The sequence below is a fragment of the Numida meleagris genome, chromosome 1 (genome assembly GCF_002078875.1).
Source record: "Numida meleagris isolate 19003 breed g44 Domestic line chromosome 1, NumMel1.0, whole genome shotgun sequence".
In the NCBI taxonomy this organism is placed as follows: Eukaryota; Metazoa; Chordata; class Aves; order Galliformes; family Numididae; genus Numida; species Numida meleagris.
In genome coordinates this window covers 193,831,269-193,855,264 of record NC_034409.1, presented here as the reverse complement: position 1 = coordinate 193,855,264, position 23,996 = coordinate 193,831,269, and the positions used below count along the sequence as shown (strand labels likewise).

Sequence of the window (23,996 nt, the reverse complement as noted above, 5' to 3'; positions counted from 1 at the left end):
CCCTCTCTGCTCTGCCCCAGTGAGGCCACATTTAGAATAATGTGTCCAGTTCTGGGCTCCTCAGTTCAAAAAAGACAGGGATCTCGTGGGAGGAGTCCAGCGGAGGCCACAAAGATGAGACAGGGCCTGGAGCATCTCCTGTATGAGGAAAGGCTGAGAGCCCTGGGGCTGTTCAGTGTGAAGAAGAGAAGGCTGAGAGGGGATCTCATCACTCTTTATAAACATCTGAAGGGCAGGAGTCGAGGCAGTGGAGCTGGACTCTTTCTGGTGGCGTGCAGCAATAGAACAAGGGGCAATGGGCAGAAACTGGAACATAGCAAGTTCCATCCTAATGCAAGAACTTCTTCACTGTCAGAGTGACAGAGCACTGGAACAGGTTGCCCAGAGAGACGGTGAAGTCTCCTTCCATAGAGATATTCAAGACCTGCCTGGACACCCACCTGTGTGACCTGTTGGACTCATAGAATCACCAAGGTTGGAAAAGACCTCCAAGATATCTAGACGATTGAGACAATCTCTAGAGGTCCCTTCCAACCCCTACAATTCTGGGATTCTGTCATCTGGTGAAGAAGAATCAGGGAAGACAGAATCTAAGGGAAAAGGCAAGGTAGGCACAACACAAAGTTTCCACAACGTGCAAGAGCTGGCTGCTTAATTCATCTTCCCCAGGAGATAAAATGAAGTCAAAGTTTTTAGAGATTCTCAGCACAGGTTGGATTACCTTTCAGAGCTGGAACTGCTATCAGTTCCACTTTAACATAACACTTATCCTGCTGCCCTGTGCTACTTTCCGATACCAAACGCCCTGGAAATCTATGAAACTGGGACCCAAAGGAAAAAAAAAACACATTCATAGAGATGCTGAATCTTTATCTGATAGAAACAGCCCCATTGCTGGAAACATCAGTCACCAGTCTGAACAAAAACCATGGAGAAAGCTCATCACAACTTCTAATTGAACCTCTTCCTTCTCATTTTCTCCACCTTTCCTACAACCACACGCAGGCAATGCTTTTGGATTGACTAAGTCTTCAGTGCACGTTTGTTTTGAAATAGACTGCACCTGCTAAGAGCCTATTCCTCCTACATCTTGTTCGTGCACCCACGGCAACAAGTTGTCATCCAAAAAGAGCACTGCAGAACCAATATTAAATATTTACCTTGCATCTGTCCAATTGTTAGATCTTTATCCAGCCTGTCAACACCTACAACCAAATAAACAGATGTGTTGGAGAAAATTCAGAGAGAATAAAACTGACCAGAGCTTTATTAGGCATTCTGAAAGAGAAATTTTGGCATAAAAAGAAAGTGAACCAGACATCACCTTTGACAACCACTTGAACATTTCCCAGCTGCACCTCAGGACAGTAAAGTGACAGGAAGGAATCCCTTTCTTATTCTTTCTACAACTTAGAAGGTTTTTATCTTTCCTACCAGAGCACAAGAAAGGGCCTGCAGCTGGCTGCAGAACATTGATCATTTCAGAGGAAAGTCACACCTACATCTGTAGGAAAGTATCATAGTCGTGGAGGCCGAAGGGCAGCTTGGATCAGTCCTGTTTGCTGCTCTTTGCTGTCACACAACAAAAATAAGCATTTAACACTGCAAAATCCAGTACATCATAATGTGCTATCTTGATACCAGAAGCTCTGACCTAATTTCAGACATGCATGGTTCAAACTGACTGGTTTCTGATACTTTGTGATACACAGAAAAGCCGGAGTGGAAGAAACGAGTGCACCCTTCTGAGAGCAAGACTTGAGCCAAATGCTGACCTTATTTTCTAAAGCACAACTGGGACACCACTGAATTTCAGCACGATACGTACCAGCTAAAAGCAAAAGCTTTGGAGTTGGACAGCTTAGGAAGAGGTTAGATAAGCCCCTGAACCAGCCATCCCAGTACTTCTCTGTTTTCGCCAGCTCAATTCGCCACGTGTATAAGTGCTCCTTCTTTGTCTGCAGGGAGGAAAGAGGGCTCTGCATTAGTGATCAGTGGAACAGCTCATGTGCAATGAACTCCATATGGAAGCGTATGCAAAAATACTGGCTCCCTCTGGTGGACTGCACACTCTTGGCAGACAGGTTTTGCTCCTTAATTTCTGTCCACATCACAGCCAAAGCACACAAACACGGAGGGAGGAAGTCACCAGGAGCTACACCTATAGATTAAAAGAAGGCTGTGTTTTTTGGAGCATTTCATTTTCTGTCTTTCACTGGCACCAATTGTTCGTGCACTGTCTGAAAAACAAGGGGATAAATCAGCTGCAACGATTTTCCTTGAGGAATTTACATTCTTAGGTTGCAACTGACTGTACAACCTCCTGAATGCCGACGTGTCTTTGAAATAAGCAAAAATACCAGGAGGGCTCAGCAAAGAGCACTCCTCGTTCACAAAAGCCCCATTTCAGGTCACATGCACTAAGAGCATCTGAGGAAAGAAAACCAAAAAACCAACTGACGACCCAAGATGGAATCGGTGAGATGAGGCCAAGAAGAAAAACAACAGTCCCAATATGAAGTTTCCACTGGAGTTGCCCTCATTTATATCAGAATCATTTGGATAACCACGGGTCGCTGTTCTTGCAGGGAAGTGTCATGCAAACACATGCTGAAACACAGCAAGAAGCTCCCTACCTCAGTGTCATCTTCCTTCTTCCTTTTGTTGACAGAGACTCCGCCTTCATCATCCTCTTCCTCCTCCTCTTCTTCAATAATGCCCTCCACGATGGCTTTAGGACCTTCAGGACTGGCAGATCCTTCACACCTGGGAAAATAAAACCAAAATCTGATTCCCCTTCCAAAAGCAAGAAGTAGCCGAGCTAAAAGCAGTCAGCAATTTCTCAAACTCTGGATAAGAAAAATCCCCCACAAGCTGCAGCCAGAACCAGCCACAAGACCTCTGCCATAGGCATCCCAGTGCAAACATCAATGCAAAGAGCCATTTAGAAGAGGCAGAAGTGATCAAACAAGCAGCAACAGCTCTTCTTAACACAGTATGAGAGACCTTTGTAAAGGTTCCAGATACGTCAAGGATTAGAATAGCATAAGCAGACCATGTTGACCCCTCCCCCAACAAAACCCACCTCGGACCACTCCTGAAATGCAGAATTAAACCATTTCTAAAAGGAAATGAAAGGCACCATACCCAGAAGGCCAACCCAATTTAGGCCAACATTTCTAAAGAGGCATTAGACTAACACTTTACATCCTTAATATGGGCAGAAAGGAAGGCAAAACGAAGAGCACACAACCAGTAGTTAATTTATTTTAGTTTAATTTATGTTTTTTTAATACAGCTCTTTGTGGATTCTGCCCTTCTGAAATTCTGGGCAGGTTTTCTCCAGGTGCCATGACTACGATTCAGCACTGCTGTGGGTACCAACAGTGATCAAATGAAAAGAAATATATTTCCTACAAGAAATTTCCATGTTCGAGAGCATTTATGCTCTGTAGTAATGGTATTTGTAAAACAGAAGGGAAAATCTTAAGAACTTTACATTAAGACAACACAAATCAACCTACTGTTTGACTTGACCGACCATAGAAACTCTGGCAGATTCAAGATTTCTTATTTGTCCACTTTTTACACTAGGAGAAAATGGAAGAAAGGCAAAACGTTACTAAATGAATCGGTGACTAGCAGCCCTAGAAACAGAAGCAAAACCAGATGATTTTACCCAAACCACCTGCGCTCAGGAGTCATTCCGAATGAGTCACACCACATGCCAACTTACCTGAATCACCAGCTGTCACTGTAACTAGGAGTTTAAAAGACACGTAGGAGAAGTGCTGGTGGGGAAATGGAACAGCTCTTGGATGATCCTTCTCCACCACCAAGCCAACTCCCAGGAAATTTATTATCGTTGTAATCTCCTTTGTCTGATCAAATCAGCCAAGGGATTGTTGACAGAACCTCTGAATGGTCGAGGCTGGAAGAGACCTCTGGGGATCATCTGGTCCCAAGAGAGGGGCTCCTGGCCCTTCAGCATCTTGGTGGCCCTCCACTGGACTCTCCAGCATGTCCTGGTCTCTCTTATACCAGAGTTGCCCAGATCTTGACCAGCATTCCAGATGTGGTCTTGCCAACGCTGAGCAGAGGGGAAGAATCACCCCTCCTCAACTGCTGGTGACACTTTGCCTAATGCAGCATCTTAGTGACAAGGTTTCATGTTCCAAGTGCTGCCCACCAGGACCTTTCTTACATGCTTTGTGGCTGGGTGCCCCCAGCACAGCCTGAGGCTGCTCCTCCCAAGGGGCAGGGCTCTGCATTTCTTGTTAAAACCCAGGAGGTTCCTCTTAGCCACCTCTCAGCCTGCCCAGGTCCCTCTGGATGGCAGCACAGCCCCCTGGTGAGTCAACCAATCCCCCAGCGTTGTAAAGCTGGGGATGTGAGAGCGAAAGGAAGAACGTGACCAACAGCACAAAGTTTGCTTCCTTCAGGATTCAAGCTAAAAAAGCCAAGTGATTTTGGAGATTACATAAGCCCACACGTTACCTCCACTCAATTGCATTCTCAAGTGACTTGAATGTTTTGGGACGACTCCTTAAGAAGTTCTGCATGCTGTTCAGTGCATCCATGGCTGTACCTAGAAAGAAATATTTTAATTTTATGACATCTAATGGAATAATTACCACGTTCGTCTATACAGAACTGGCTACCAGGGAATACCTTCAGAGAAAGTTTGGGCTCAGAGTGGATTGAATGCAGTTAAGGAAAATACAGCTTAGCACACTTAAGCCTACAGTCTTACCTACTCCTGCATTAGATAATTAATATTTGAACAAGTAGGACATCTAGATGGTAAGAAAAAGCAGCAACCACTCATCAACCATGCATTATATACATATAACAAAAAACAAATAACCCTCCTCCTTGCTAACAAGAAAGTACTGCAGCCAAATTCTGAGGACAAGAGCAAACACAGATCCCATCCAGGAGATGTAAAAGGAGGAGTCCCACTAGAAAGACTATTTCACATAGATAATTTCTGTTAAGAGAATGGAACTGGCATACATTGAAGAACTGGGCAAAACTTTGTGTGTTCAGGGATTTGGGGGGATAAGAGAAGAAAAGATGAGCATGAAAGAAAGAACCATACCCAAGTGTACACAGGCTTACCTTCCACGACATCTATCATGCACAGACCCAGTAAACTTGGCACCAAGTTGGCGACTGCTGTGTGCACTGCGATGGCACCACCCATGCTGTGCCCAATCAGCATGATAGGAGGAGGAAGGTCTCCATACAGAGCTTCAACCACGTTTCCAACATCTCTGCCAACAGAAGGTGAGAGTGTGGTCAGCATCACTACCTTGACAGATGTCCGAAGGATATTAATACAGTGAGAGAAGAAAATACAGTTCCAAGATAGCTGTCTGGCTCCAAATCTTCTCTTATCTAACCCACAGGCCATTGGGACAAGTTCACTGTCTTACCACTGTACAGTTGCATTGAGGCACCAACACAGGAAATCATTTAAGCTGATGCTTTCCTGAACAAGCTTGCAATTTTTCTTCTTATAAACAGAAAGGGCTTATTAATTAATTAATTTATTTTTAATTCCCAAAGAGAACGTTTTAGATTGACATCAGTTGGTAGGAGTTTTAAATAAAAGGTGAGAAAAGCGTTGCATTCTTTTGCATGGAAGTGTAGGCTAAAACGTTCACAGCTCTAAAAGGAGCAATCTTTTGCAGTTAAATAGAGAAAAATAGCCAAGCCCTATGGATGAAGGTGAAGATAAACAACACTGAACACAAGCAAAGGTTCAGACTCTCACAGGAGCACAGATACTACAAGGCAAGCAGAGATTTCCCCTTCTCTTCCATAACCCGCGTTAAACTGAAGCTGTCATTGCTATATGTGAATGTCAGCTGCCACAATTCACAAAATACCAGAATAGCAGCAGGGCTAAAGACTGAAGCTTACTGAGGAGCACAGTACTATAAGGGAGCCTCAATGATGCCAAAATGGGCTTTCCATTCAGAGCACACCTGAGCAAGCTTGCACCTAGAAAGCCATGAGTCAAAAGAAAGGCTGAGTAGTTTGTCTGCACTGTCAAAGAGAAAATCACCAGAGGATTGAATAAAAGATTAAAACTATAACGTAAGGCTCCCATTTAAAGGCTAACGAGGAATAAATGTTGAGCTCACTGCTAAGAGGACAGAGAGGTTTAGAAACAAAAGGCAACTTGTTTTCCCCCATGGTAGTGCTGCTGCAGGTCTAAAAAATCCCAGTTATTTCGTACAGCACCTCCTTAGGACACTGATGTATCAGGATCTGACAAGCTGTAAGCAGGAGCAATAAGGTATACAATGGGAGTCAGAATGCATTTCACACATGGCCTCCCCACAACAAATCCAGTAGATTTGTTCATAGGAAGGCTACAAAGTCCTTCGTGGTTTAATTGTAGACATAGGAAAGAGACTCTTTGTACTCAGTGTGGACATAACAAGATGTGCTTAGCAGGAGCTGTTTGCTTTTCCTGCAGCTTGTCAAGAAGGGGATTTGCATCTCAAAGCAGGTCAGGACAGTCTGTAAAAGCAACCTGATTATGGGACCCACATTGGGCCAATGCCACCAGTCCAAGGCAAATACACTCCAACCTCTCAAAGAGCAGAAGAACCGTGACCAAACTGGTGATTTCAAGCTAAAATGCCCAGCTCAGTCATGTCTGAGGAAGGCTTTTCCCCTCCTATTAGGATATCTCCAGTAAGTGTTACTGAGCATTGCAGGTTTCAAGTGTTCACTGCAGTGGAGTTGCTGATCTATATAACATGGCTTTAAAACTAAGGGGAGACCTAGAGAATTGAGTCCACTGTGAAACATGACTCAGCTGGCAGAGGTATAATTCTAAATAAATTTTAAATCTGTCCCAAAACAGAAGGAAAAGAAGCGAAAGCCACCAGAATTACGTGGAATGAAACTATCTTCCAGTTCCCTTGAATGAAGGTTGCGTGGCCTCCAGAAGTTTATTGCTCAATCAGGAAAAGAAAATAGATATGCAGAAAGTGAAGTGCTGAGGGGAGCACATTAGCTTCCTTACTTTGACATAGTCTCCGCAGACAAATCTTCAGGATTCCTCACTTTTGTTTCTCCTGAAAGAACAAAACAAGTTAAGTTCATGTCAAGCTGAAAAACCTCATAGCTCTCAGGAGGTAGAGCAGCAACGTACAAAGCTTTCTGGCACAGTCAGGAAAGAGTCTCTACTTCAGTTAACATGAATAATTAAGGAACCCAGAGTTAACTGAAACTCTCTGTACTTTACCACATTATAGCTTAGGGGGATGAACAGTCATGGGGAGTGTTTCCAAATTAGCAATGTACCTTACAAAAGAACAACACAACTTATTTCTAGTGGTAAAGACCACCTTTAGGTTATGAAAACATGGAAGAAGGGTTGCTGCCCACACATAGGAGGGAGCAAGCCCACCACCACCTTGCATGAAGGCACAGGGAGCTGAGGGTGCTCATACACGAGGCCACACCACTTCCCCCATCCCTGCCACTCAGTGAGAACTAAGGATGCCTTCAGGATAATGTCTCAGTCATTTTGGGAGGGGTTCGTTACATCTCCTTTAAAAGGGAAGACAGCACGCAATGTGCTTGTGTGATTTGTGAATTTCTGTGTTGATCAGACTTACCATGGCCTCGGAGATCTAAGGCCACAATCCTGCACTGAATCCTGCTGATGATGGCAGACTGCAAGGAAAAAGACAACGTAATGTGCAAAGTGGCACACCTCACCTGCAACAGGATTAGCAACATGAAGCACGGCAAAGACAGGCATGGTGGGACAGAAATCTCCTCTACCAACAGCTGAGTCTGCAGGTCGAGGTCCCAGAAAGAACGTTCCATAGGAAACACCCTCAGTTAACCAGAGCTCCATCCTTCCTACCATTGTTCGCATCATCTCCGAGAAGGACATTGACTTTATTAGGCTTTTAAGGTGTGTGCTTCCTAGGAAGGTTAATTCAAGTTCTGCAGCACCTCTGCAAGCTGAACTGCAGCAGCAAGAGTTCAGATGCTGAAGGAGCACTCCCCCTTCCCACGTTCCAAAATTAGCCCCAGCTATACAGCAGCCATGAAGATGAAGCAGCTGCCTTGCGGCACTTATTCACTTGGATCTTAAAGAATGGAATTTTACTGGAATGCTGGAATGTACAAAATTGATGAAGTCCAAAGATGTTGGAGGGGAACAAGAGAGGAATCTTTTTAAAGCAAGGCGATGATGACTCTATTTGTCGCTGACAGCTCAATTTGCATAAGTTATTTCAGGCATCACAGTGATTAAGCAGCTTTCTTTGTTGGAAGGAAGACTTTAGTGTTTTGGAAGCATTGATTATTTAAGTATCAGCCCTGTAGGAGTGAGAGAATTTGTTGAGGGACTGTCAATACAACCACTCATACAAGGGGCAGATCTGAAGGGCACCCAGTCCTCCAGTCTGGTTGTTCAGCTCTTCAACTCCTGAGTGAGTGCAGCAGTCCCATTCCAAACAACCACAAGTTCACATTTCAGACCCTAAAAGTCACCCCGAAATCTCAATTGGCAAGCTGCTTATGCTCCTAAGCAATGATTTAGCTCGGCAGATGAGCAGCCTTCTGCTAAAGATCAAACCATTGTCATCAGAGAGCGAGGGAAGAGGATCATCAATGTGATGTGACAGAACGGGAAGCTGTCCAGCACCCCGAGCTGGATCCAAACAGAAATATTTTGGGCAAGAGAAGTACAAGCACATCAGCCAGGGATTTGCCAGGCCAGTAAGCAAAAGAAGAAAGCAGCACCCTGGCTCTGCAGGCTATTCTCCTATTTATAGGTTGGTGCATTCAGCACCTCCCAGTTTGGGATTTTGACGTTGGGTTTCTTTTTTAGGTGAGAATTTTTGTTTTACTTCAAGTTTGTTTCATGCTTTAAGCATTAAGTTTAATACCTGGTTCGTTTAACTTCATTGCTTAGAACAGACAGACATCATTTTCAGAACACCCACAGGAAATAACACCAGCAGCACAAAGGCATAGCTAATTGTTGTGCCCTCTTCTTTCCCCAGCTGCACAGTCAGATTGATGCTTTGCACATAGGTAAATTTATGTTACCTTTGCCAGCTGCCAGCAGTAACACCAAAAGCCCATAAAGCACAGTGTTATAATGGCAGCCACTCCACTAAATCCAACAAGCTTCGGATTTTTAAGTGTGAAAATGGTATCGGTTTGCTACTGGAAATACGAATTTTAGAGAGGGTGGAGGCATCCTGTAGGAAGATATTCTTTAACTCAGAAAAACGTGGCTTCATACTTCTGCCTCTGGTTAAAAGCAATGGCCTTCAATCCAACTGTTTAAGGCACTTGGATACTATTGACAGTGAGGTTCAACAAGGCCAAATGCAAGGTGCTGCACTTGGGCCAAGGCAATCCCAGGTATTCACACAGAATGGGGGAAGAACTCCTTGAGAGCAGCCCTGAGGAGGACGACATGAGGGTCCTGGCGGACGAGAAGCTGGACATGAGCCAGCAGTGTGCGCTGGCAGCCCTGAAGGCCAACTGTGTTCTGGGCTGCATTAAAAGAGGAGTGGCCAGCAGGGACAGGGATGGGATTGTCCCCCTCCACTCAGCTCTTGTGAGGCCCCATCTGCAGCACTGCATCCAGGCCTGGGGCCACCAGCACAAGAAAGATGCAGAGCTCTTGGAACGAGTTCAGAGGATGCCACCAAGATGAGCAGAGGCTGGAGCACCTCTCCTAGGAAGAAAGGATGAGGGAAGTGGGCTTGTTCAGCTTGGAGAAGAGAAGGCTCCGGGGAGACCTCATTGTGGCCTTCCAATGTTTGAAGGGAGCGTATAAACAGGAAGGGAACGATTGTTTGTGAGGGTGGATAACGATAGGACAAGGGGGAATGGTTTTAAGCTGAGACAGGGGAGGTTCAGGTTGGATATTAGGAGGAAGTTTTTCACTCCGAGGGTGGTGAGGCACTGGAACAGGTTGCCCAAGGAGGTTATGGATGCGCCATCCCTGCAGGCATTCAAGGCCAGGCTGGACGTGGCTCTGGGCAGCCTGGGCTGGTGGTTGGCGACCCTGCACTCAGCAGGGGGTTGAAACCAGATGATCTTTGAGGTCCTGTTCAACCCAGGCCATTCTAGGATTCTGTGACAAAAAGCAATTACTTGACCACCTTGGCAACTGATGATCTACAAGCAAGTAATGACAGGATTTTTAAGACGAAGTTCAGCAGTTTCTGAAGACACACATCAGCACCAGCCTCTGGGTCAGCTACAGCTGCAGACATAAATGAGCGTCGAACTGCCATTCCATACCAAAACTGCAGCCCACTTCACAAGGCATTTTTTTGGTGTCTTGTTGTAGTACACAGCAGTTTACCCATGGATTGCACCATAAGGATTACTCCGCAGTAGTAGTCACCTTGGGAATTCAAGAGCAGTTGGTATTAACCTTGCAAAGAGCTCATTCTTGTTACATGCATGACAGAATTGCAGGCAGAGAAGAGATGCTGGATATGAGGAAGATTTTCTTCGCTGTAAGACTGGTAACAGACCAGCACGGGCTGCCCAGGGAGGTGGTGGAGTCACCATCCCTGGAGGTGCTCCAGAACCATGGAGATGTGGCACTTGGGGACATGGTTTAGCAGGCACGCTGGGGATGGGCTGGGGTTGGACTTGGGGATCCCAGAGGTCTTTTCCAACCTCAATGATTCTGTGGTCCCAAACAGAAATAACAGATGCTTCAAGCGATTTTACTTCGACTGCAGTCCTTAAAGTTTTCTTCCTTAGCTCTGATTTTGTTGGGTTTTTTTGCTTGGTTTTTTTTTTTTTTAAACAAAGGAACAGGTGTTGGGATGGAATTTTGGTTCAGTTCAGTCCATGTGCTTGCTCCTATTGATATGACCTCTGCCCACGTTTCAGAGAGCAGCAAACGAGCTTCCTTGAACAGGATCTCAACCATGCGAAGTCACAGCGTTATGATGCGAGAGAAGTGTTGAAAATTGGAAAGCAGCCTTCCAAAAACAAAAACCTGTAGGTCCACTATGATGAGATTTGCCTTAGCACTTCATTAAAACATGCAAGTTATATGGAAGACTGGGACGCTGCTGATAATTAGTAGCCTAGGTGATGAACCTTTGCATACAGTTTGCCTAATATATATTCTTAGATGACTTGAGTCAGGTGCATACCAGGAGATCATAAGGCACTGTTTTCTGCATTAATTTTCCCTGTGCTTAACACAACTGAATGGCAAGCTGCCTTCCATGCTTAGAGGACTACGTTCACGTAAATATGTATTTCTATACATCAACAGTTTACTTACAGTAAACACAGCCCAGGAAAGAGCAGAATGGCCTCCACCATGTAACAGCAGCAAGACAGGTCCCTCCAATCCGCTTTTGTAAATTCGAAAAGTGTACGAACAGTTAAGGACATTTCATAGTTATGCCTTAGATTCTGCAGTCACAGTGTTTTGTTTCCATGCTTGAGTGCTCAAGGCCTCGTTTCTGCCTCTGTGCAATGGGTTCGTGCAAGCATAACCAGGATAAAACTGAGCTTGTTTTAAGTTTCAGAGTTCTTTTCCTACTGTGCAGGTTTTCCCCTCCTCTGTAACCTACACGTCCCATCTCTACACCCTTTCTCCTCCTCCTGCAACAACTAAGAGGAAAAATAAACCTTACCAACCAGTGCTATGGAGCATGTAATTTTAATGTGGTATATATTCACATTACATTTAAGAAAAAAAAGTCAGGCAAGCCAGTACACAAGATGTTTTAGGGCAACATAACTACTGTCTGGCACATACATTCATAAAGAAGCTTCAGGGTACCCACCTGTCCACAACCTACCATGAGGAAGCACAAGCTTCTGTTAAAGGTCACAGGTAACACAATAAATCCTAAATAACTAAGATTTGCTTGCAGTGAAGATGTCCATGTACATCACCTACCCAAACAGGTCCATTACCCTTTGCAGTATTTATGAAGCCTCAGGGGTGTGTGTGTGACGCTTCACAAGGAATGCAGCACATCACAAGGAGTTCATAGCTTCAGCTGGACAAGCACACTTAATGAGAACATGAAATAATGACTGGGTGAGTAGAACAACAACAAGAAAGAATTTTTTTGCATTTTAAAGCATCATAGGCTATTGGTAACAGAGAAGTAACTGAAGTGCTCTTGGGGTTGAAATAGTTTGGAAATTTGGTTTTCTTAATGGATATACCAGAGTAGGATATGCATGCTTAAAAGTTATACAGCTACTTCAACTACAGGGTTGTGTTACTTAAACACAGATAAAACCACCTTCATTTTGCAATTAGGTCAGAAGAGCTGGAAGTACCACTTCTGTCAGAAGTACAGGCAGCTGCAGGACCCATGGGAAGGCCTATGTCCCAGACCCTCCCACACTATCTTTCAAGGTGATCCCAGGGCTCCCAGTTAGCACACAGCTGTTGTTGGTGGGTGCAAGCAGCGTGTGAATGGGACACCCAAAGCCAACTCATGGCCTTTGCCTCCTTTCCAGGGGGACCAAGGCAGGCTTGAGCAGTGGGCCCAGGTGAACCTCCTGAGGTCCAGCAAAGCCAACTGCAAGGTCTTGCACCTGGGTCGATGCAACCCCCATTATCAATACAAGCTGGGGGATGGAAGGATTGAGTGCAGCCCTGCCAAAAAAGACATGGGGGTACTGGTGGGTGGGAGCTGGACATGAGCCAGCACTGTGCCCTCCCAGCCCAGAAAGCCAACCAGATCCTGGGCTGCATCAAATGCAGCATGGCCAGCAGGGTGAGGGAGCGATCCTGATCCTGCCCCTCTGCTCTGCGCTGTGAGGCCTCACCTGGAGCACTGCATCCAAATAGGGAGTGCTCATTGCAGGAGAGACATGGAGCTGTTGGAGCATGTCCAGAGTAGGGCCACAACAATGATCCAGGGATGGAACATCTCTTCTACAAGGACAGGCTGAGAGCTGGGGCTGTGCAGCCTGGAGAACAGAAGGCTGTGAGGTGATCCGAGAGCAGCCTGTCAGTATCTAATGGGGAGCAACAGGAGAGAAGGGGACAGACTCCTCAGCAGGGTGTTAGAACTAGGAAACAGCCTCAAGCTCAGAGAGGGGAAGATTTAGATTGGATATAAGGAAAAAGTCTGTTACAGTGTGGGTAGAGAGGCACTGGAACAGGTTGCCCAGAGCTGTGGTGGATGCCCCATCCCTGGAGACTTACAAGGCGAGGCTGGATCAGGCTCTGAGCAACTTGACCAAGCTGTGGTGTCCCTGTGCATTGCAGGGGAGTTGGACTAGATGACGTTTAAAGGTCCCTTCCAACTCTATTCTATGATTCAAACTGAGCACATCAAAGAGGATTACAACCATCAGCTGGATTTCCGTAACAGGAAGACTTGCAGAAAGGAGTCACCTTGAAGAGAAGTATAAAAGCAGTATGAACATTTGCAAAACGAGCAGAAATCTTGGAGAGCAATAGTCAAAAACTAGTTTGACATTGCTGGACATCTCCCTGCTGGCATCACCACCTCTGTGTGGACCAGGGAGAGAATTTTCCCTGTCTGCACATCAAATTGGAGTGCAGCAAATAGCAGCCCACACTTCTTGGGAGTGCAAGTATGTTTGTATGCATGTACAGGAACAGAATCTACTGGTTTACTTGCACAAGGGTCTTTGGAAATCTGTAGGTATTAACTTTTTTTTTTTAGTGTTGAGGCTTATCTGTTGTACTGCTGATACTGAACCTGAATGTACAGTTCACCAGTTGCCAGTTAATCATCTTAATAAAACTTAATAAAAATCAATAGGCATCAATCCTGAAATGGTTTCAACTACATGAACTAAGGAGTTTTCACCTAAAAAAATTATATTATCTAGAAGTTGGAAATACTTACTGAAATTAGTGATTACAACTGTAAAGGAATCAATACCACGAACCAGCCTTGCTATGCGTCTTGGAATGCTTTGATTTCTTATCCATAGAAAGGGAAAATAAAAGGAAGATGAGATGAGAAGAAATATGTGAAAAAGCCAAAGAGAACCCCAGTAAACTCAAAAGACATATGGTATTGCCCCAGTCACTAAGAATAGAAAAGTCTCTCTCTGGAAAAAAGGATATATCCTTGCCAGTGTCATTTTCCACCACAACGTCCTCCATAGATTCAAAGTACTGGCTCCAAAGCACTGGGGAGAAGTCACGTTTCCTTCCAGGGCTGAAAGAAAAAAAACTCCATAGGTAAGAGGTATTTTAATGAGTCTTTCATTGTAATTGGCATACAGGGATCATGAGATACATAGAAGAGAATACATCAGTGTTACACAATTTGGGATTGGAAGCAAGCGATACACAAGTGAAATTCCCTTACAATATCTGGGATTTTGGAGTCAGGGAGGAAATCTGTCTCTATTTCCTCTAATCATGGTTCCTACTGAGGAGATCAGAAGAACACACGTGAAAACTAACGGAGACAGAAGGAGAGTACTTTCACCATAAAGCAATACCAAGGAAGAGCGAGCAATGGCAATTAAGACTACGCAGACCGACATCAAGGGAAAAGCAAAAAGGAGCAGGGCAAATATTTAAAGATCCCATCGCAGTACAGTCTGTCAATTGGCAATAACTACAGGTCACCCCCTCCAAAAGTCAGCAGCAGCATGTTTGTAGGACATGGTCCTTCTCTAGTCCTAACGGGAGCAATATGGTGCTGACATGACTGGGAACGCAGGAAGTCATCCAAAATACATGACTCAGCCCATGAATCATAATTAAAAAAAAAAAAAAAAAGGAATGTCCTTCTCAGAAGTCACCTTGACACCACAGCTTTGAAAAGTAAAGTGTCAGCTATATACCAATCTGGCTGCTACCAATCTAGCACGGGATACAAAAATTAAGCACCTTATTAAAAGCCAAATTAGTGCTTGTTGGGAGATGACAGCTTTCCTACAAACCCCCTCTTAATTTTGGAAGAAATATCATTCAAAGTCAACCTGTCCTAAAAAAAAAAGCAGGGTCTGTAAAGACTTGTATTTTAAGTTAAGGACCATAATGACAAGACTTCCTTGGAAGAATGGGCTTCCAGGCTTCAGCTGGCACTTGTTCCCAAGTTAGTCACACAATAACCCAAGCTGGAGGGACCCATCAGGATCATCAAGTCCAATTCTATATAATTACTATCATTCCTTTAGAAGTCATGACCTACCAACGCAGAAACACTCGTTCACCTTCATCCAAACAAATTAAAAAGAAAAACCAGGAAGCTAAAAATCTAGCCATACACATCCCCATCGCTGCAGACTTCTGGCTGCCTAGTGCTATCCAGCACTAACAAGGGAACCAGTGCCCAGAAGTGAGATTTCTTCTTCTATCAGATTGTTTGTCAAATACTTACATTGCAAAGGCATGAAAATCATGGTGGGGAGAACCCTGGGGAAAAGAAGGTGCTCTGGAGATGGCCGAAAGCACCGTGTTAAATACGACAGGATGAGAGGTAATGGGCTTAAGTTGCACTGGGGGGGTTCAGGTTGGGTAGGAGGAGAAACTTCTTCTCCCAGAGAGTGGTAATGCACTGGCACAGGCTGCCCAGGGAGGTGGGGGGGTCACCATCCCTGGAGGAGTTCAGGAGCCATAGGGACGTGGCACTGAGGGACGCTGTCAGTGGGCACGGTGAGGTTAGGCTGGGGATCTTGGAGGTCTTTTCCAACCTTAATTCCCTATGACTTGCAATGGTGAGATCTGGGAACCACGGCTACGAAAACAAGGCCTGGGTCTCCTAACAACACATTTCCAAAACACAAATCACAATCTTTATTCCTCACACGCAGAGACTCAACCCCTCTTTATACCGAGGCTCATTTCTGCCCCAGTTTGTTGACAAGTACATCACAAAGCACATGCAAGAAACGATGCCTCAAGTTAGTAGCACTGATTTCAGGCTGCACCCAGCACCTTGGGGATGCAAATCCCCTAAGTTAATGGGTGGACATAGAAGACGTGTTCCGTGGACATTACACAACCCAGGACTCTCAAAGGTGCCCAGCTGACAAGCCAATTTATCCTCTGCTTCCATCAAAAGGTGCAGCTGTGCCCTCTCCTTGTACCCCCATCACGAAAGAAAAGGCACCGCAATAAGAATTTTCCCGATGACTCAGTTGATGCAAAATCTGTTGCCTCAGCTGAGCGAATATATTCATTTGCTGAGGCTAAAAGAGTAGTGCTTAATTTTGGCAGTGACATAATCAAGCCAGATTCAAGCCCAGTACACAGGATGAGTAACAGTGCACCGTTTTAACAGCGTTTTTGCATTGAGCCTCTTCTGGGGGAGGCAATCAGCACACAATATGGAAATCAGGCATGGGCATGGGGGTGAAAGACCTTCAATAGAAGAGATTTAATTCTGTGAAGGAAGTTTCCCCTGAATTCTTGGCTTCCTAAAGAAACAGAAAGGAACACACAAAGCAGCTTTTCAGTTTTGGAGAAATAAAACTCCTATTTCCCAGGATATTTTCAGAGCAAGAAACATAAAAAAAAAAAAAAACCACCCCCTGAATGTTACAAATTCACTTCTGTGGGTTTCCAGACTTTGGTATTGTTCTTGTCAAACTTCAGTTAAATAAAAGATGTCACACACGTATATGTAAACCCAGAAAAATCTCTTCTGCTGCCTCAGTTGAATCTCCTTCCAAAACAGTAACGAATGATAAACTTCATAAGCAAGGACTTGGCATGAAATACAGTCAACTCAGATGATTGATAAGAGCTTCAAGGTTGGATATCAGAAAAACATTCTTCTCCCAAGAGCGGTAATGCAGTGGCACAGGCTGCCCAGGGAGGTGGTGGCTGTCCCTAGAGTCAAGAACTGTGGAGATGTGGCCCTGAGGGGCATGGTCAGTGGGCATGGTGGGGTTGATCCTGAGGATCTTGGATTTCTTTTCCAATCTTAACGGTTCTGCAGTTCTAAGGTACCTGACTTCCAACGGTTCATCACCTAGGACCACAAGAACTGGTGTGATGGGAGAAACTAAAGGTCCATCCACTCCGTAACATGGCACCAAGAGCGCTCTGGAAGGGGCTGAGGGAGCAGGGTATGACACAGCTCCAAGTTTTCACTGCATGGGATCTCCAGAGGCCGCATCCTCAGCACTGTCCTGCACTAATGGAGGACAGTTCCCATTAGTTTGTCACATAAAATTCGAGTCACTTCCAGCCAGAGCTAATTCCACAGCACCTGGGGCAACAGTGCCACAAGTTAATTAAGCTTTCAGCAAAAAGGAGTACTTTGCTTTTAAGCCTACACTACCACAGTGCCTTTGCCTTGTTCTGCTTTACAATATTAATGACTGTACAAACCCCTCTCATATTTCTCCTGTTTGGCCACATGCTTTTCCAGCTCAGAGCCTTGCTTTATTCGTTTTCCCCTTGCCTGGAAGCCATCCCAGCCCCTATCACGCTCTCTGCACCATTTCTGGTTCTTGCTGGAGATGGAGCCAACAGCCCACAGCTTGGATAATTTCCCATCTCCTGTTTTTCTATAGCTAGGATGCGCATAGTGACAACAAGTTTCATCACCCTTTAAAAATCCCACACTTCAGTGCAGGCAGACCTCTCTACAGCACGTTACTGCTGGTTTAAGGTTTGACTGTCCTCAGTAATTCCACGTGATGGGCAGATATCATCATCCAACTGGCTACGCTCCTTCCAGCGTAATCCTGGTAAACAGCAGGAACTCCCTGTAACCTTCCCTTTATTGTGAGATGAGAAAGTTTCTAAGTGTTACTTCCTACCCGCACAGGAGGTTGAACATGGAGAATTCCCAAAGCAAGTCTCATTTGGCTAACAGCAAAACACCCCCAGGTTTGTAGAGTAACACGCAGTAACTCCCTTACACAAAAACACGGGGTGTCACCTCCATTTCTGAGGGATGAAGAAGAAAGCACAGACCTAACAAGGTGAAGTCCCATACCTAGGAACAAAGAAACTGCATGAACAGGGGCAGATGGTCCTGCAAAGCACCATCAAACTGGAGCAGAGACCATATCATTACTGCACAAGACATGGATGCCAGCATGTCTGGAATAACGTACCTATGGCTGGAATCAATCATTAAGGATGTAACTGAAGAGGGTTCCAAGAAATATACAACTAAGATTGGAAAACAGGGCATACAGTGAAAGCCTCATCTGGGTAAATGCAATGCCAGGAGTGATGCAGAGCACAGGACTGGAGAAAGAAGGTAAATCACTTTATTGCAATTACTCTTCAGCAGATTTGTTCCCCATCTCCCCGAGATCAGATAACCTGGAAACACTGATATCATTCTCAAGCTTTTTAGGCTGACACGATGCATCTCTACCTGGAATTAGCAGGTCCTGCAGTTACCAAGAGCATCAGTACAGTCACTGTATGTAGGATCATAAAATCAAGAGAGTCATTCAGGTTGGAAAAGACCTCTGAGATCCCCAAGCCCAACCCATCCCACCATGCCCACTGACCACGTCCCTCAGTGCCACATCTCCAAGGTTCTTGAACACCTCCAGGGATGGCAACCCCACCACCTCCTTGTGCAGCCTGTGCTAGAGCATCACCACTCTTTCTGATTTGTCTGGGGGAAAACCTGAACGAGATATAAAAAACAAAACAGAGAAAACAAGGGCAGAAACAAGAGATTTGTTACCTCTAACACCATCTGTGGCAGCCGAAGCCCAGTGCAAGGCCTACTGCTAAGCCTCTGTAAGGTCTACTGATGGCCTCCTGCTAAAACGTTCATGCAGAAGGCAGTCAGGTGCTGACACAAGGACAGATCCATGATGAAAAACTCACAGGTTGCAAGAGGAACCCATGAAACCAGAGCTGAGCTGTTCCCCGGGACCTTGCCATTCCACTTCTCACTGTACTGTTCGATTTAGTGTTATTAGCAAATGCTTCAAATTCAGTTTAATAGGAGTCAGCACCTCCAGAGAAAGTGTTAGCAGTTGAGAGTCAGGTATGTGAAATATCTGGGAACAATACATACCAAAACTCCTATGCTTGCAGGAAGTGAAGAGGACCTGGGAGTTGAAAACTACTGTCACCTTTGATGCAGCTACATGAAGATTGTAATTTAAACATTCTTGCCTCCAAACAATGCTGAGGGAAAACATGAGGGACCTCTGACTTACTACTGAACCCTACAAAGAGCAAGAATAAATGCATCGTTTTCCCACGAGACCGCTGAAGCACGAAGCAGCACAGAGCTACGAGAAACTGACTGGGATTTTGTTGTTTCTCAGAATTAGTACCTTCCATCCATTATTTAGAGCTGCTTTTTCAGTGATGCATCGACACAAGCAAAACTAGAAGCAAGCCCAAGTAAAAAGCAGCTGTAATTTTGCCCCTTGATGTTGCAGCAGTGTTTTGTCAGCCAAATATTTAAGCTGATGGAATTAATTACTGCTTTTTGAAGTATCCAGCAGACCAAAACAGAAATGGATCTGTCACAATGAAGTCTGAAACTCAAAGCCAGCTGCTATGTGAAGCTGGAGTCACAAAAGAACTTCTGGGCTCTCTCTACAGCTTGTTTTATCCCATTGTGCAGTTTGTGCCCAACACTGCATACTGAAAATGGATCCAAACTGCAAGAGATCCCAGTGCAACGGGAACCCAAATATTTCACCAAATTTCTCACCATTTTTCCTCACCTTTATGCAAGGAGCTGCACTTGGGCCGGGACAATCCCAGATATTGATACAGAATGGGGAAAGAACTCCTTGAGTGCAGCCCTGTGGAGAGGGACTTGGGGGTCCTGGTGGACGAGAAGCTGGACATGAGCCAGCAGTGTGCGCTGGCAGACCCGAAGGACAACTGTGTTCTGGGCTGCATTGAAAGAGGAGTGGCCAGCAGGGACAGGGACGGGATTGTCCCCCTCTACTTGGGCTCTTGTGAGGCCCCATCCACCTCTAGTATTGCATCCAGGCCTGGGGCCACCAGCACAAGAAAGATGCAGAGCTCCTGGAACGAGTTCAGAGGAGGCCACCAAGATGATCAGAGGCTGGAGCACCTCTCCTAAGAAGAAAGGCTGAGGGAACTGGGCTTGTTCAGCTTGGAGAAGAGAAGGCTCCGGGGAGACCTCATTGTGGCCTTCCAATACTTGAAGGGAGCGTATAAACAGGAGGGGAACAATTGTTCACGAGGGTGGATAGCAATAGGACAAGGGGGAATGGTTTTAGACTGAGACAGGGGAGGTTTAGGTTAGATGTTAGGAGGAATTTTTTCACTCCGAGGGTGGTGAGGCACTGGAACAGGTTGCCCAAGGAGGTTGTGGATGCCCCGTCCCTGCAGGCATTCAAGGCCAGGCTGGACGTGGCTCTGGGCAGCCTGGGCTGGTGGTTGGCGACCCTGCACTCAGCAGGGGGTTGAAACCAGATGATCTTTGAGGTCCTGTTCAACCCAGGCCATTCTAGGATTCTATGAACTGGGTTTTGCCTTCAGCTGTTTTGAAGATAAGTGTTAAAAAATTATTGTATCAAGCAGGGAGAACCATTTTTAGAAATTCCTTTTCCTTAGAGATCATATTTACAACTACAAAAGCAACTACAGAACACCACATGCAGGGATCACGATGTATAATCCTTGCATCGTACTTAAATGTGACCAAAGGAAATCAAATATAATCTACTTAAGAATTGCCACGGCTGACAAGATGTATTTTTAAAAAGTTAATTAAATTGGCAAGAACAGCATGTAGCATTCTGCCTAAGACACTGAGTACGTTAAATCATTTTTATACAAGAAAAGGTTTCCGAAAAGAAAATAATTAAAAAGGGAGGAATTAGTTCCAACTGTCACGAAATTAAACAGATCAGACTCTATCAAGGCCTTCCAGATAATAAAAGTTCTTGAAGGACGGACGTCATTTTCACTCCCCCGTTGGAAAACAACAGCAAATTTCATTCTCAAACCTCATTTGGGTCCTCCACGCTGAAGAAACGAGTGCTGTAAGCAAGCTAGCAGAAAGCCTCAGACAAAACCAAAGTGCACGTGCAGAAGCTGTTAGAGCTGTCAGGTTGGATATGAGGAAAAATGTCTTCTCCCAAAGGGTGGTGATGCACTGGCACAGGCTACCCAGGGAGTGGGGAGGTCACCGTCTCCAGAAGTGTTCAGGAACCATGGAGATGTGGCACTTGGGGGACACGGTCAGTGGGCACGGTGAGGTTAGGCTGTGGATCTTGGAGGTCTTTTCCAACCTTAATGACTCTGGAGATCTCAGTCCTTTGGCTTCACTAGGGAAGTTAGAAGCTCCCTTGGTTTTCCCTCAAAGAGCTCCGAGCATAAATTTTAATTTATTTCTGTTTCAACCACGTGACTGAGACGAAGGCAATCTGAAAGACAAGCCTGCATTTGCTCCTTTCTGTAGGCACTTAAACTTCAGGTTGCTCTCGCTGGCGTGGTTTCCGTGCACTGCTCAAGTCAAAGAGAGGCAGAGAAATACAGGTTTGGGTAACACTGCTCTGTTCAGTTGAGCAACGCGGTCAGAGAGCACTTAGACACAAAGAGAGGCATGAGAGCACGGTGCTAGCAGGAAGGGTACTGCTGGAAGAGTGCACACACGTGTCTGCAGATGGGGGGGGGGGGGGGGGCTGCCATTCAGAGGACAGAGGCAGCAGAAATCAATGCCACGTGCTGTGAAATCCTACCAAATTCCAGCGTACATCTTGTGTTACTGCAAGAGCCCAGCTAAGCGAGGCTGCAGCAGCCATTTTAACCACGCTGTCCTGTGTTTTTGCTTAAACATTTATATCCAGTGTTCTCTGCTAATCAAGGATTCGATATCCCTGCTGCTTCACTGTGCTGATTTGCATCTCCCCGTGCATTACCCTGATGATATACAGCCAGAGGTGTGGAGGGTGCACGGGCAGCTGAGATGCACAGAGCAGAGCTGCGTTCAGCCCCACCGGGGGCATTCCTAGGGGCACAGCACAGCCAATTCTGGCCAACTGAACTTCTTGAATGAGACTTCCCAGTAAAGAAAGATAAGGAAGCGATCATACTGGAAAGTGGCAAGAAGATGCCAGTCTGTTCTCAGCTATTTGGATGCAGTAATGGGTGACATTTTATTACAAACTAACAGAACATCGAGCTCTTTGACAGCGCGTGACAGAAAAGAGGTAAGAAGGTATTTGGGCTGAGAAGTCCTCTGTACTTCTGGCAAAGGCTTCCTCACCAAGCTGGTAATGGGGTGCAGTCAATCTGAAAACAATGCTTTGAAGGAAGCATCCTACCCTTGCAACTTGCCTCTACACCGAGGATGGATGTGCTGCATTCAGTTCTTTTTTCCTACTTGCAGCCTCACTCACTGCACTCTCTGCTTTCAGACACCCCATGCAGTCACGTTAGCACAGTCTGCCTGGCTGATAAAAAAAAAGAAGGAATTAATATAAAAAAATAAAATGTACCCAACATTCCAGTGAGAGGAATGGTGCACAAGAAGCAAAGCATTTATCTGCGGAACCACCAGCTTGCCAGTGCTGCTGGATATTGAGTTTAAACATGTTCTAATTAATGGCCCTGCTTCCAAGTTCAGAAATTCATCAGTGCCCAGAAACAAAATAGATTTATAAATAAAAGATGATAAAAGAGCAAACAAATCTTTCTCTAATTTTAATTACTTTTGTTCTCTATTAAAGTTTGACTTTTAAAGGACTACTTCAGTAGAGCCTTCTATATTTGCCGGTGCTGAAAGTCACACATTTGTCCAAGTATAGCTGATCATGTTCTCCTTTGGTAGCTAAACCTAATCTAAAGCAATGTAGAAATAATTCACACAAATACAGGCAAGCTGCAAGCAGTCACACAGCAAAACCATAGAAAACAACCTGAGTAGAGCCATTAAAAACAAAGAAACCATTCTGCTGAGATGCGTGTTTGGGGACGGTAACTTCATTCCCACATGAAATAATCCTTCTAGTCCACAGTGTGTGAAAGCGTCCAATGAAATCCCATTTCCAGTTTTGGGCACTGCTGTGCAAAACCAAGCTTAGCTTCAGATGAAATCAACAGGAGGGACCATTAAAAGAGGGGGCTGCATTAAAAGAGGAGTGGGCAGCAGGGACAGGCTCTTGTGAGGCCACATCTGCAGCACTGCATCCAGGCCTGGGACTCCAGCACAAAAAAGACACAGAGCTCTTGGAACGAGTTCAGAGGAGGGCAACCAAGATGAGCAGAGGCTGGAGCACCTCTCCTAGGAAGAAAGGTTGATGGAACTGGGCTTGTTTAGTTTGGAGAAGAGAAGGCTCCAGGGAGACCTCATTGTGGCCTTCCAAATTTTAAAGGGAGTGTATAAACAGGAGGGGAACGATTGTTCACGAGGGTGGAGAGCGATAGGACAAGGGGGAATGGTTATAAACTGAGACAGGGGAGGTTCAGGTTGGATATTAGGAGGAAGTTTTTCACTCCGAGGGTGGTGAGGCACTGGAACAGGTTGCCCAAGGAGGTTGTGGATGCCCCGTCCCTGCAGGCATTCAAGGCCAGGCTGGACGTGGCTCTGGGCAGCCTGGGCTGGTGGTTGGCGACCCTGCACTCAGCAGGGGGTTGAAACTCGATGATCTTTGAGGTCCTGTTCAACCCAGGCCATTCTAGGATTCTGTGATGATTCTATGATCAGAGAGGAGGGGAGAAGAAGAGGTGACTGGAGACAAAGCGCTGAGCCCACGGAGCAATCAGGCTCTACGTGACTGTGGCATGACTATGAACTGCTCCCAGCTGCTCCTGGGGGAAAGGATATGAAAATTTTGATCCCCACCCACAACATCAGACTTTATATCTCAAAGATTTTGAAAAGGAAAAAAAAAAAGGTTGATAGCATTATAAAACAACAGAAAACCAACATCCCTTCGTAGTCGTTTCCCTCTCTGACATGAAGCATTCAAAAACCTTCCAAAGATTGGAAAGACAGGAGGCATTATGTAGACTACAGCACTGCAACTTAGAAGCACTCCACCAACATAAACATTGCCCAACTGCAGAAATACCCTAC

At 45.4% G+C, this 23,996-nt stretch overlaps 1 protein-coding gene across 3 annotated transcripts in view; it reads right to left on the bottom strand.

The window, feature by feature from the left end:
- Positions 1-23,996, bottom strand: part of PPME1 (protein phosphatase methylesterase 1) — a 34,797-nt gene that overhangs the window by 7,281 nt on the left and 3,520 nt on the right. The window contains exons 2-12 of one of the 3 annotated variants that reach the window (XM_021384158.1): positions 22,256-22,371; positions 14,108-14,201; positions 11,315-11,407; positions 7,644-7,701; positions 7,046-7,097; positions 5,122-5,276; positions 4,498-4,588; positions 3,525-3,590; positions 2,637-2,766; positions 1,829-1,958; positions 1,161-1,205 (exon numbers count right to left, since the gene is read on the bottom strand). In XM_021384158.1, coding sequence (XP_021239833.1) covers positions 1,161-1,205; positions 1,829-1,958; positions 2,637-2,766; positions 3,525-3,590; positions 4,498-4,588; positions 5,122-5,276; positions 7,046-7,097; positions 7,644-7,701; positions 11,315-11,407; positions 14,108-14,146 — 859 coding nt within the window. In that variant the 5' untranslated portion in view covers positions 14,147-14,201; positions 22,256-22,371. Of the gene's footprint in view, positions 1-1,160; positions 1,206-1,828; positions 1,959-2,636; positions 2,767-3,524; positions 3,591-4,497; positions 4,589-5,121; positions 5,277-7,045; positions 7,098-7,643; positions 7,702-11,314; positions 11,408-14,107; positions 14,202-20,922; positions 21,493-22,255; positions 22,372-23,996 lie in introns of those variants that run through there. The other 2 variants (XM_021384157.1, XM_021384156.1) reach the window with 2 other exon arrangements.